Raw genomic sequence first — 12311 nt, 5'->3', positions numbered from 1 at the left:
TTATGCTTGGAAAGTGGTGGCTCTTCTGCTGGCCAAGTTAGTCAAGGCTTGAGCGTGGTTTGGGTTTGCTGTTTTTATGGCTTCCTTCGTCACACCATCAGCTTCCAATTCCACTAGGGTATGGAGGCTGGTGTGCTGGGTTTTTATTTTATTTTTTTATAGTAGCTTTTTTTTTTAAACATCTTTATTGGAGTTTTGCAAAGTTCTTGTTGCATCCTCAGCTTTCAGCCTTCCCTGTGCACCTGCCCTGCAGAGCGGGTCTCTCCCAATGCCCTTGCCCACCTGCCATTGCTAGCCCGGAGCAGGAGAGGTTCTCCATTGTCTCTGTCTCAGCTGGGCCGTGCGTGATTAGGGTATTAGGGATGGGGCTTCCTTAGTGTTTCTGTTCTTTTCCCCTTTGGTGGCCAATGTCCACTTTCCCTTTTGAACATTTGGATCCATTTGGATCTTTCGCATGAGAGAGTTTCTTTGCATTGCATCTTCCCCAGGGGGAGGTACCCTCTGATGATATTAGCGTAGGATCCTGGGCCTAGAAATATTTCCTGCCCCTCCCCCAGCGCTACTCCCATTTTTCTATCAAATAAATATTTACTAGTGCCTACTTTATACCTGTATCAATGCTGGATTATGAGGGAACAAAGAGGAATAAGAACTTGGATGGTGAAGGAAGACTCAGACATGCACGCAGTTCTGAGTTTACAACATATTATAACACATGTTTAATTATAACAGAAGTTTTTCAGCCTTAGCGTCATTGAGAGTTGGGGTCGGCTGATTCTCTGCTGTGAGGGCTGCCCTGTGCTTTTGCATTATACTGAGCGGCATCCCTGCCCTCCACCCAGCACGTGTCAGTAGCACTCCCCAAGTCCTGACAACCAAAAGTGTCTCCAGGCATTGTAAATGATCACTAGGGGTCAAAATGGTCTCGGATCAGAACTACTGATTACAGTGCAATATGTTACTGATGTCAAAGGCTGCTTTGCATTGCTTCCTCCAGAAGGCTTCTTAAAAGCCTCTGGCTGGACTAAGTGATGCAGCTCCCTGCTCTTCGCATCCTGTGTCACTTCTGTCTTAACGCTTTGTATTACATCAATACTGCCTGTTTGGGCCAATGCCTCCTCCATTAGACTGTGGGCATTGGCTAATTTTTTTTTACCCCCATTGTTGAGCATAGTGCTTTGTACACAGCAAGCGCTCAATAAATGAAAAGTTGGACAGTGGTCTAGTGGCTTAAGACAGTTGTAACCAGTCTAAGGAGTCATCGTAAGAACTGGCCCCTGTAAGGATTGTTGAAGATCCATTTCACAGAGAGTTTAATCTCAACATAAATGTGCAAAATGAATTAGAATTAACTCCTAAGAATGAGGTTATAATAAAAAAAATCTGCTTACCATAAAAACTTGATTATTCAAACATTGATTATAAAAGCAAAATTCCTTTTTTATCTGAATCGAGGCCAAGTCCTTATATAATTAATTTATAAGACAACTTCCTTCCTGGCCAAAATTGTGCTCAATCTCCCATATCCTTTTTCTCACAAGATTTCACTTGACTTAATATGTTGAGATTATAGTTCCACTTGCAAAGTGACCTAACTAAAAGAAGAAATTTATAACAGAAAGCTACAAAGATAATATGAAAGGATATAAAGTAATACAAATGGAGACAAATTCTGGCATAGTTGTTTTAAAAAAAATTAAATAAGAATTATTATTTTTTTAAAAAGCATTCTTCTCATGAAGGTTTACTTACATGGAAAGGGGGATTATCAGTGATTTTTAGGGAAAGAAAAACTTAACTTTCGAGGTCAGAATTTTCTATTCTTTATAACCAGATAAGAACTTGTGTCTTTAGCCTCTGGCCCAATGACTCTAAAATTCCTATTGTTCCCTGAATATGCTTCATGCTTTAGTGATGAGAGCCCTGAAGTGTCCTCCTCCCTGTCAGACAGCCCCCTGTGGGGCTGCCCCAGTTTTACATCTTGGGAATAGTAGCAAATATTCACATGACAACTTTGAGGAACAGACTGGAATAAGGGTTCCATGTGAATAGAAATCAAACTGGGAAAGAAGACTGTGTCTCTTTTCCTGTTAATATTTCGGGCTATTCGTATTTCAAGGTTCAGATCAAATGACTGAGAGTTTGTTTGTTCATTTCTATCCAATTAACCCACATCTGTTGAAAACTTCTTACGTAAAGGCACTGTGCTGGGTACTGGGGCTAAAATGGTCCCTGTCCTCATGGAGGTGTCATTTAGTAACGGATTGCTTTGTGCCAGGCACTGTGTTTTGTATGTATTATCATAAAGCTATGAGTTTTTATAGCTGAGACAGTAAAGGCTCAGAGAAGGTAAGTATTGGAGCCATTAAAATAGGGATTATAACATTTGTCTTGCAAGGTCAGTTTAAGGATTAAATGTCATTCATTCATTCATTCATTGCCATCTATCCTCCGAAAGACCTTCCATGAGTGCCCTGCTTTCATTATTTTTTCAAAGCACTCATCACTTGACATATTGTCTTTGTATCTATTATTTACCTATTTATTTATCACAGGCCTCCTCCCACTAGATGTAAGTTTCACGAGAGCAGGGCCTTGGTGGTTTACTGATGCCTATAATTTTGTCTGGTCCATGGCAGGCACCCAACACATATGTCTTGAATGAATTTGTTGAGTGAATGATTCAAGTGTTTAGCTTGGTGTCTGTGTAAAGAGGAAGTGTTCAGTATTTTATCCCTCATCTTGCTCTCCCAATCTCTATTGGCTGTGTTCTGTGTAAATGACATTATTTGGTAAAATTTGTAGTTTCCTTTTCTTGTCAATATTTAACAGAAACCCTCAAGTTAAGTAGGTAAACTATTTGAACAGATAATGCACAAGGAAGATGTGTTATAAATATTCAAAAGCATGTTCACACTCACTAATAAATGTGCTACAGATTTAAAAAAAGAACAGTGAAGTCTCTTTTTTGTTTTTTTAAATTATGATTAAAAATGTGATATCCAGTTTTGGTGAGAATTCTATGAGGTGGAAATTCCAACATAGGGCTTCTGGGAGGGTAAATTGAAATGATTTTTCAGGAAGAAATTTAACAATATGTACTAAAACCATTTAAAATGTTTTCACTCGGTGGTTAAGTAAAATAATTAAAAATCTTATAATGGGGAGTGATGTATCTGTAAAGATTATGCTTATTAATGCTTGTTTTGTCACATGAGAGATTGTTTTATGACTGAAAGTTAATGTGAAAAGGAAAGAAAACTGGTGTATGCTATATAATAAGGACTCCCTTGTGCAAAACTTATCAGCATAGAAAACATTGACATGAAATGTACCCAAAATGTTATGACTAATAGCCCTGCACCCCCAGGGATGATTAATTTGTATTTTATGCATTTATGCATTAAGAAAATTAAACATTAGCAAAAGTGTTATTACAAATAAAATTCTATATGTGTTTAGAGCATTTACATTTACAAGATATTTTCATAAGATTATCTTTTGTGGTCTCAACAGCTTTTTGAAGTAAGCATGGCAGAGATTTTTATTCTTATTTTTTAGATGGGTTTACAAAGAGGCTCAGAGAGGTTGTTTGACTTACTGTCATCCCTTGGTGTCTGTAGGGGATTGGTTTCAGGAATCTCCATGAATATAAAAATCTGTGGATGCTCAAGTCCTTTATATGAAATAGCATAGTATTTGGAAATAACCTACACACATATTCCTGTATACAGCTGACCCACGAATAACATGAGTTTGAACTGTGTGGGTCCACTTACACTTGGATTTTTTTCACTAAGTACATACTATGGTACTACTCAATCCTTGGTTGGTTGAATCATCTCCAGATTACTTATAATACCGAATACAATGTAAATGCTATGTAAATAGTTGTAAATACAATGTATATACTACGTAAATACTTGCTGGCGTGTGGCAAATTCAAGTTTTCCTTTTTGGAACTTTGTGGAATTTTTGTTTTTTAAATCCTTGGTTGAATCTGCAGATGGGGAACTGGCAGATATGGAAGGCTGACTGTACTTATTACCACATAATTAGCAGTTGGAATCTTTGGGCCTAAAATCTGGGCAAAATGATGTTATTATCAAAAAGCTTTGAGTTTAAATTCTGCTTCCGGAGAACAGGATGAGCATTAGATGAGGTGCAGGGGAAAGCCTGATGCCTGGCTCACAGAAACTCTTCAACAAATGTTCTTCTCCCTTCTAGGCTTACTCTACAGGACGATGACCCCACCAGTCTAATCCCCCTGCACCTCACTGAGCTTGACCTGCTCATCACCTAACAAGATGCCTTGGGAATGAGAGATGGGGAAGCTCTAGGCTGCTAGGATGTGCTCTCCATATGTTTGGTTCATATGGTCAAGCCTTTACTCACTTCTTCCAGCCTCATCCGGGTTTGCCTGTCTGTGGGGATAGAGGTCTTGGCATCTAAGGAAAGGGGTGTGTCCATCACACCCTTGAAATAACGTGTATCTGTGAGAAGAGAAAAAGTTTAAGTTCATACTTTACATGGCTCAGCATATTATAATTTATAAACTATTTGCCTATCTACAAACTCATTGAATCATCACAATATAGGTATGAGGCAAGTAATTCTACTTCCACTTAACGGATGAAGAGACTGAGGTTCAAAGAGGAGAAGTCACTTCTCTTGGTCCATACACATAAATGTCAAAGTCTGGACCTGAACATTCTTCATTCTCTTATCCACTTGGAGAATCCTACTCATCTGTCAAGGCTTGGGCTGTGTCATGCCCTTCGAAAATCTTCCTAGACACCTGCACACCACCCTGGCTCTCTTTTCCATGTCATATACTTAACATACGCTTAATTATATACTTAACATAATTATATACATTATCTACTTAACTTATTCTATCATACTTATCTGTTTATCTGTCTTTCTGCCATTAGATTGTGACCTTCCTGAGAACATGGATTATGCTTTGTTTATGTTTATGTCACTTGATCAATCTTAATGTGATAACTGGCACACAGTACATACTCAGTAAATGCTTGCTGAGTAAATGAAGAAAGGAATATCATTATTATTTACAAGGTGATTCTCCCCAGTAGAGTCATTTTAGTAGATCAGGCTCTCAGAAATCACAAATGCTTTCTCTTTTCCCTTACAGCAGTGTGCTTTACCTAATGTTCAGAGAACTTGCTGGAGCTGCCCAAAACACCCCAGTTAGAAAGAGGCAAAGGTGGATTTGTAATAAGCTCTTCTTTCTCTTAAAAAGCTTGGTTTTGTTGCCATGCCCTAGTTGCACTCATATGCTGGTTACTGGCAAAACAGATCAGCCATATTAAAAAGTCTTCCCTTTTACTGTAATCTCCTCTATGCAAACTTTGTCTTAACAGGGATGTTGCCCACATTCCTGCTGGTCAATGTTCTGTCATGCTCATCAGTTGTTTCTAGGACTCAAGATGAGCATCATGATAATAATAACCAATAGTCACAGAGCTCTGACTCTGTGTTAAGTCCTCTGGTGAGAACTCAGCATGCATCATACATGTGATCTTCAAAAAACACGCTGGGGGTAAGTTCTCTTATTATGAACCCTGTTTTCTGATAGAGAAAATGATTTTTAGATGCTTGCTCAAGGTCACACAGCTAATAAGACATAGAGGCATGATTTCAAACTAGAGCTGTTTAATTCAGAACCTGCAGCTTTAGTTGCTATGCATTATTGCAGCACGGACATGCATTTTTAGATTTCAGCCCCCAAATGTTACCCGCATATTCAGATTCCTTTATAGGCCTGGCTGGTAAAATTTTCACTGATTGCTGTGCTTCTACCATGTGAAACTCAAGGTCTTCATAGTCCTCGTCTGTGTGGCCTTCTGCTCCATCGAGGACTGCTGCTAATTTCCTTCCCTAAGGAGGGAACGTTTGAGTGAGTCAAGGAAAGGTACAATAATGACAAAGATTATAGACTACCATGCTAGCTAGGGGAGTAATACGGATTCTCTTAGCTTGGAGTTAAAGATTTGAGAGTCTGGGATCTGAGGCAGTTAAATTCTTGTAGTAGGCAGAATTCTAACGTTATCCCTAGAATGACATCAGCGTTATGATGGTGTGAGACACTCCCTTTGTCTCTCCCCTTCAATCTACAACTAGTAAAACATCCATAACTCAACAAAGGTTCCTCTGCCCAAGACACCAGGACTCCAGAGAGATCCACATGTTTGTACATCTGAAGGTAGGTAGATCGGAATACATAGAGAGAGTATAATCAGGGGAACAGTAGAGGTGGTGCCCATAATCCTGACCCCCAGAAAACCTGGTGGCAGCAGCAGAGGTGGTACACGACTCTTATTTCCTGGCTACAGTGGTGCCCATGGCCATAAGGAACTGGGCAGCAGCAGCAGCAGCAGCAGGACCTGCAAACGCCAGGTGTGTGTGTGATTCTGGCACCCCCTGCCCATGGCTCCCCATCCCTTGCTACAGTAGCATTGCTGATAACTCAAGCAACACTGGACATGAAGATGCCAGTAGCAGCAGTGACATTGACATCAGCAAGGCACCAGTGATCCCAGAGGCATAAGCTGCAATGACAAGGGCACCAGTGAAATCTCTGGTAGAGGCAGTGGAGGGTGGAAACTGCTGATTCTCAAATAGGCAGCTCAGATAAGAAAAAACAAAAACGTGCTATAGCAGCACCTACTGAAAAACAAAAGAAAGGTCTCTAATTACCAATCTGTGGAACTCTTAGAATTAAAGTAATCAAAGCTTTACCTAAACAAGAGAGGTGTTTACTATTTCAAATGCACTAGTAGAGGAACAACTCATCAAGCACCATGAAAAACCATGGTAACACAGTATCACAAAATGAATATGACAATTATCCAGAAACCAAATTTAAGTCACAGGAGACTGTGATCTAACTGGTAGAGTTAAAAATAGCTGTCATGAGGAAACTCAACAAGCCATAAGAAAACTCAGAAAGGAGTTCAATGAGCTCAGGAATAAAACCAATGACAGAAGGAATACTTTACCAAAGAGACTAAAACTCTAAAAAATAATCAAACAGAAATTCTGGAGCTTGAGAACTCAGTAAATGAGATGAAGAATACATTAGAAAGCACTGGGAATAGAGCAGATAATGTGGAAGAGAGAATCAATGAGCTCAAAGATAGAAATTTAAAAATGATTCAGGTAGAAGAGGAGAGAGAACTAAGATTTTTTTAAAAAATGAAGAAATTCTATAAGAATTATCTGATTGCATTAGAAAAAAGCACCATAAGATAGCGGGTATACCGGAAAAGGAAGAGAGGGAGAAAGGAGTAGAGAGCTTATTTAAAAAAATAATAGCTGAGAACTTCCCAAACCTGAGGAAGGAACTGGATATACAAGTCCACGAAGCTAATAGAACACCTAATTATCTTAATGCAAAAAGACCTTCTCCAAGACACATTATATTAAAACTGTCAAAAGTCAATGATAAAGAAAGAGTAATAAAGGCACTCAGGGAAAAAAAAGACAGTAACCTACAAAGGTACTCCCATTTGGCTATCAGCAGACTTCTCAGCAGAAACTCTGTAGGCCATGAGAGAAAGGAATGACATACTCAAAATACTGAAAGATAAAAACTGTGAGCCAAGAATACTCTATCCAGCAAAGTTATCTTTCAGATATAAAGGAGAAATAAAGGCTTTCCTAGACAATAAAACCTGAGGGAGTTCATGACCACTAGACCTGCCTTACAAGAAATGTTGAAAGGAGCTCTTCTACTTGAAACAAAAAGGTAAAAGTATACAAAACTTTGAGTAATGTGATAAAGAGAGAGAATCAGAAAATTTCAACTCTATATCAGAATAGGTTAACACTTAATTATAGCATAAAGGTTAAAGGAAAAAACATTAAAAATAACTATAGCTACTTAAATTTGGTAATGAACTCACACCATAAAAAGGGAAGTTTTTGTGGCAACAAAAATATGAGGGGGAGAAGAAAAGGATACAACCTGTATAGACAAATGAACATAAGACTAAACAACATGCTACTGAACAAATATTGGGTTAATGGAAAAATTCAAAGGAGAAATAAAAAAAAAAACACATGAGGACAAATAAAAATGAAAATATGACATACCAAAACCTATGTATGCAGCCAAGCAGTACTAAGAGGGAAGGTAGCAATACAGGCCTACCTCAAGAAATAAGAAAAATCTTGAATAAATAATATAACCTTATACATAAAATAGCTAGAAAAAGAAGAGAAAACAAAGCCCAAAGTCAGTAGAAGGAAGAAAATACTAAAAATTAGAGCAGAAGTAAATGAAATAGAGAAAAAAAGACAACAGAAAAAGGTGAATGAAACTAAGACCTGCTTCTTTGAAAAGATAAATGAAATGGGCAAACCTTTAGCTAGATATACTAAGAAAAAATGAGAAGGCTTAAATAAATAAAATCTGAAACAAAAGAGAAGTTACAACAAATACCACAGAAATACAAAAGATTATAAGAGACTACTATGAATAGCTATATGCCAACAAATTGGATAACCAAAATGAAATGGATATAAATTCTTAGAATTATATAACCTTCCAAGATTGAATCATGAAGAACCAGATTTTCTGAATAGACTGATCCCTAGTAAGCAGATTAAAGCAGTAATCAAAAACATTTCAAAAACAAAAGTCCAGGAGACATTCAAGATGGAGGAGGAGTAAGACGTGGGGATCACCTTCCTCCCCACAAATGCATCAGAAATACATCTATATGTGGAAAAACTCCTACAGAAAACCTACTGAACACTGACAGAAGACCTCAGACTTCCCCAAAAATATATACATTTTTTCCTTTTCCTCTTTTTGTGAGTGTGTATTTGTATGCTTCTTTGTGTGATTTTGTCTGTATAGCTTTGCTTTTACCATTTGTCTTAGAGTTCTGTCTGTCATTTTTTTTTTTTTTAGTATAGTTTTTAGCACTTATTACTATTGATAGATATATTTTTTGGTTTGGTTGCACTTTCTTTTTTTATTACTTTAAAATTTTTGAAATTTAAAAAATTCTTTATTTTAATAACTTTATTGTATTTTATTATATTTTCTTTCTTTCTTTCTCTTTCTTTCTTCCTTCCTTCCTTTCCTTCTTTCTTTCTTCTTCCTTTCTTTCTTTCTTTCTTTCTTTCTTTCTTTCTTTCTTTCTTTCTTTCTTTCTTTCTTTCTTTCCTTCCTTCCTTCCTTCCTTCCTTCCTTCCTTCCTTCCTTCCTTCCTTCTTTCTTTCTTTCTTTCTTTCTTTCTTTCTTTCTTTCTTTCTTTCTTTCTTTCTTTCTTTCTTTCTTTCTTTCTTTCTTTCTTTCTTTCTTTCTTTCTTTCTCCCTTTTCTTCTGAGCCATGTGGCTGACAGGGTCTTGATGCTCTGGCCAGGTGTCAGGCCTGAGCCTCTGAGGTGGGAGAGCTGAGTTCAGGACATTGTTCCACCAGAGACCTCACGGCTTCATGTAATATCAAATGGCAAAAGCACTCCCAGAGAGCTCCATCTCAATGCTAAGACCCAACTCCACTCAACGAGCAGCAAGTTACAGTGCTGGACACCCTATGCCAAAAAAACTAGCAAGACAGGAACGCAACCCCACCCATTAGTAGAGAGGCTGCCTAAAATCATATTAAGGTCACAGACACCCCAAAATACACCACCAGACGGGGTCCTGCCCACCAGAAAGACAAGATCCAGCCTCATCCACCAGAACACAGGCACCAATCCCCACCACCAGGAAGCCTACACAACCCACTGAACCAACCTCAGCCACTGGGGGCAGACACCAAAAACAACGGGAACTATGAAACTGCAGCCTGTGAAAAGGAGACCCCAAACACAGTAAGTTAAGCAAAATGAGAACACAGAGAAATACACAGCAGATGAAGGAGCAAGGTAAAAACTCACCAGACCAAACAAATGAAGAGGAAATAGGCAGTCTACCTGACAAAGAGTACAGAGTAATGATAGTAAAGATGATCCAAAATCTTGGAAATAGAATGGAGAAAATACAATAAACGTTTACCAAGGAACTAGAAGAACTAAAGAGCAAACAAACAATGATGAACTACACAATAAATGAAATTAAAAATTCTCTAGATGGAATCAATAGCAGAATACCTGAGGCAGAAGAACGGATAAGAGACCTGGAAGATAAAATAGTGGAAACGACTGCCACAGAGCAGAATAAAGAAAAAAGAATGAAAAGAATTGAGGACAGTATCAGAGACCTCTGGGACAACATTAAACGCACCAACATTCGAATTATAGGGGTCCCAGAAGAAGAAGAGAAAAAGAAAGGGTCTGAGAAAATATTTGAAGAGATTATAGGTGAAAACTTCCCTAATATGGGAAAGGAAATAGTCAAAAGTCCAGGAAGCACAGGGAGTCCCATACAGGATAAATCCAAGGAGAAACACACCAAGACACATATTAATCAAACTATCAAAAATTAAATACAAAGAAAAATATTAAAAGCAGAAAGGGAAAAGCAACAAATAACATACAAGGGAATCCCCATAAGGTTAAGAGCTGATCATTCAGCAGAAACTCTGCAAGCCAGAAGGGAGTGACAGGACATATTTAAAGTGATGAAAGGGAAAAACCTACAACCAAGATTACTCTACCCAGCAAGGATCTCACTCAAATTTGATGGAGAAATTAAAACCTTTACAGACAAGCAAAAGTTAAGAGAATTCAGCACCACCAAACCAGCTTTATAACAAATGCTAAAGGAACTTCTCTAGGCAGGAAACACAAGAGAAGGAAAAGACCTACAATAACAAAACCAAAAAAGTTAAGAAAATGGTAATAGGAACATACATATTGATAACTACCTTAAATGTAAATGGATTAAATGCTCCAACCAAAAGACACAGACTGGCTGAATGGATATAAAAACAAGACCTGTATATATTCTGTCTACAAGAGACACACTTCAGGCCTAGGGACACATACAGACTGAAAGTGAGGGGATGGAAAAAGTTATTCCATGCAAATGGAAATCAAAAGAAAACTGGAGTAGCAATTTTCATATCAGAAAAAACTGACTTTAAAATAAAGACTATTACAAGGGACAAAGAAGGCCACTACATAATGATCAAGGGATCAATTCAAGAAGACAATATAACAATTGTAAATATTTATGAACCCAACATAGCTGCACCTCAATATGTAAGGCAAATGCTAACAGCCATACAAGGGGAAATCGACAGTAACACAATCATAGTAGGGGACTTTAACATGCCACTTTCACCAATGGACACATCACCCAAAATGAAAATAAATAAGGAAACACGAGCTTTAAATGATACATTAAACAAGATGGACTTAATTGATATTTATAGGACATTCCATCCAAAAATAACAGAATACACTTTCTTCTCAGGTACTCATGGAACATTCTCCAGGATAGATCTGTCTTGTGTCACAAATCAAGCCTTGGTAAATCTAAGACAATTGAAATCATGTCAAGCATCTTTTCTGACCACAACGCTATGAGAGTAGATATCAATTATAGGAAAAAATCTGTAGGAAAACTACTAAATAACCAAGAGATCACTGAAGAAATCAAAGAGGAAATAAAAAAATACCTAGAAACAAAAGACAATGAAAACACGATGACCGAAAACCTATGGGATGCAGCAAAGGCAGTTCTAAGAGGGAAGTTTATAGCAATACAATCCTACCTTAAGAAGCAAGAAACATCTCAAATCAACAACCTAACCTTACACCAAAAGCAATTAGACAAAGTAGAACAAAAAACCCTCCAAAGTTAGCAGAAGGAAAGACATAATAAAAATCAGATCAGAAATAAATGAAAAAAGAAATGAAGGAAACAATAGCAAAGATCAATAAAACTAAAAGCTGTTTCTTTGAGAAGATAAACATAATTGATAAACCACTAGCCAGACTTATCAAGAAAAAAAGGGAGAAGACACAAATCAATAGATTTAGAAATGAAAAAGGAGATGTAACAACCGACACTGCAGAAATACAAAGCATCATGAGAGATTACAACAAGCAACTATATGCTAATAAAATGGACAACCTGGAAGAAATGGACAAATTCTTAGAAAAGCACAACCTTCTAAGGCTGAAGCAGGAAGATATAGAGAATATAAACAGACCAATCACAAGCACTGAAATTGAGACTGTGATTAAAAATCTTCTGACAAACAAAAGCCCAGGACCAGACGGCTTCACAGGCAAATTCTGTCAAACATTTAGAGAAGAGCTAACACTTATCCTTCTCAAACTCTTCCAAAATATAGCACAGGGAAGAACAGTATCAAACTCATTCT

At 37.6% G+C, this 12311-nt stretch overlaps 1 protein-coding gene across 1 annotated transcript in view; it reads right to left on the bottom strand.

The window, feature by feature from the left end:
* CLNK (cytokine dependent hematopoietic cell linker) overlaps nt 1-12311 on the bottom strand; it is a gene marked incomplete at its 5' end in the record, with an annotated part of 100897 nt that overhangs the window by 60784 nt on the left and 27802 nt on the right. The window contains 2 exons of the mRNA XM_060147054.1: nt 4396-4493; nt 5760-5901. Of these exons, the coding sequence (XP_060003037.1) occupies nt 4396-4493; nt 5760-5901 (240 nt within the window). The remainder of the gene's footprint in view (nt 1-4395; nt 4494-5759; nt 5902-12311) is intronic.

The sequence above is a fragment of the Lagenorhynchus albirostris genome, chromosome 4, assembly GCF_949774975.1.
Source record: "Lagenorhynchus albirostris chromosome 4, mLagAlb1.1, whole genome shotgun sequence".
Taxonomy (NCBI): domain Eukaryota; kingdom Metazoa; phylum Chordata; class Mammalia; order Artiodactyla; family Delphinidae; genus Lagenorhynchus; species Lagenorhynchus albirostris.
The sequence above is the reverse complement of the archived record's forward strand: the minus strand, read 5'-3'. Positions and strand labels throughout refer to the sequence as shown.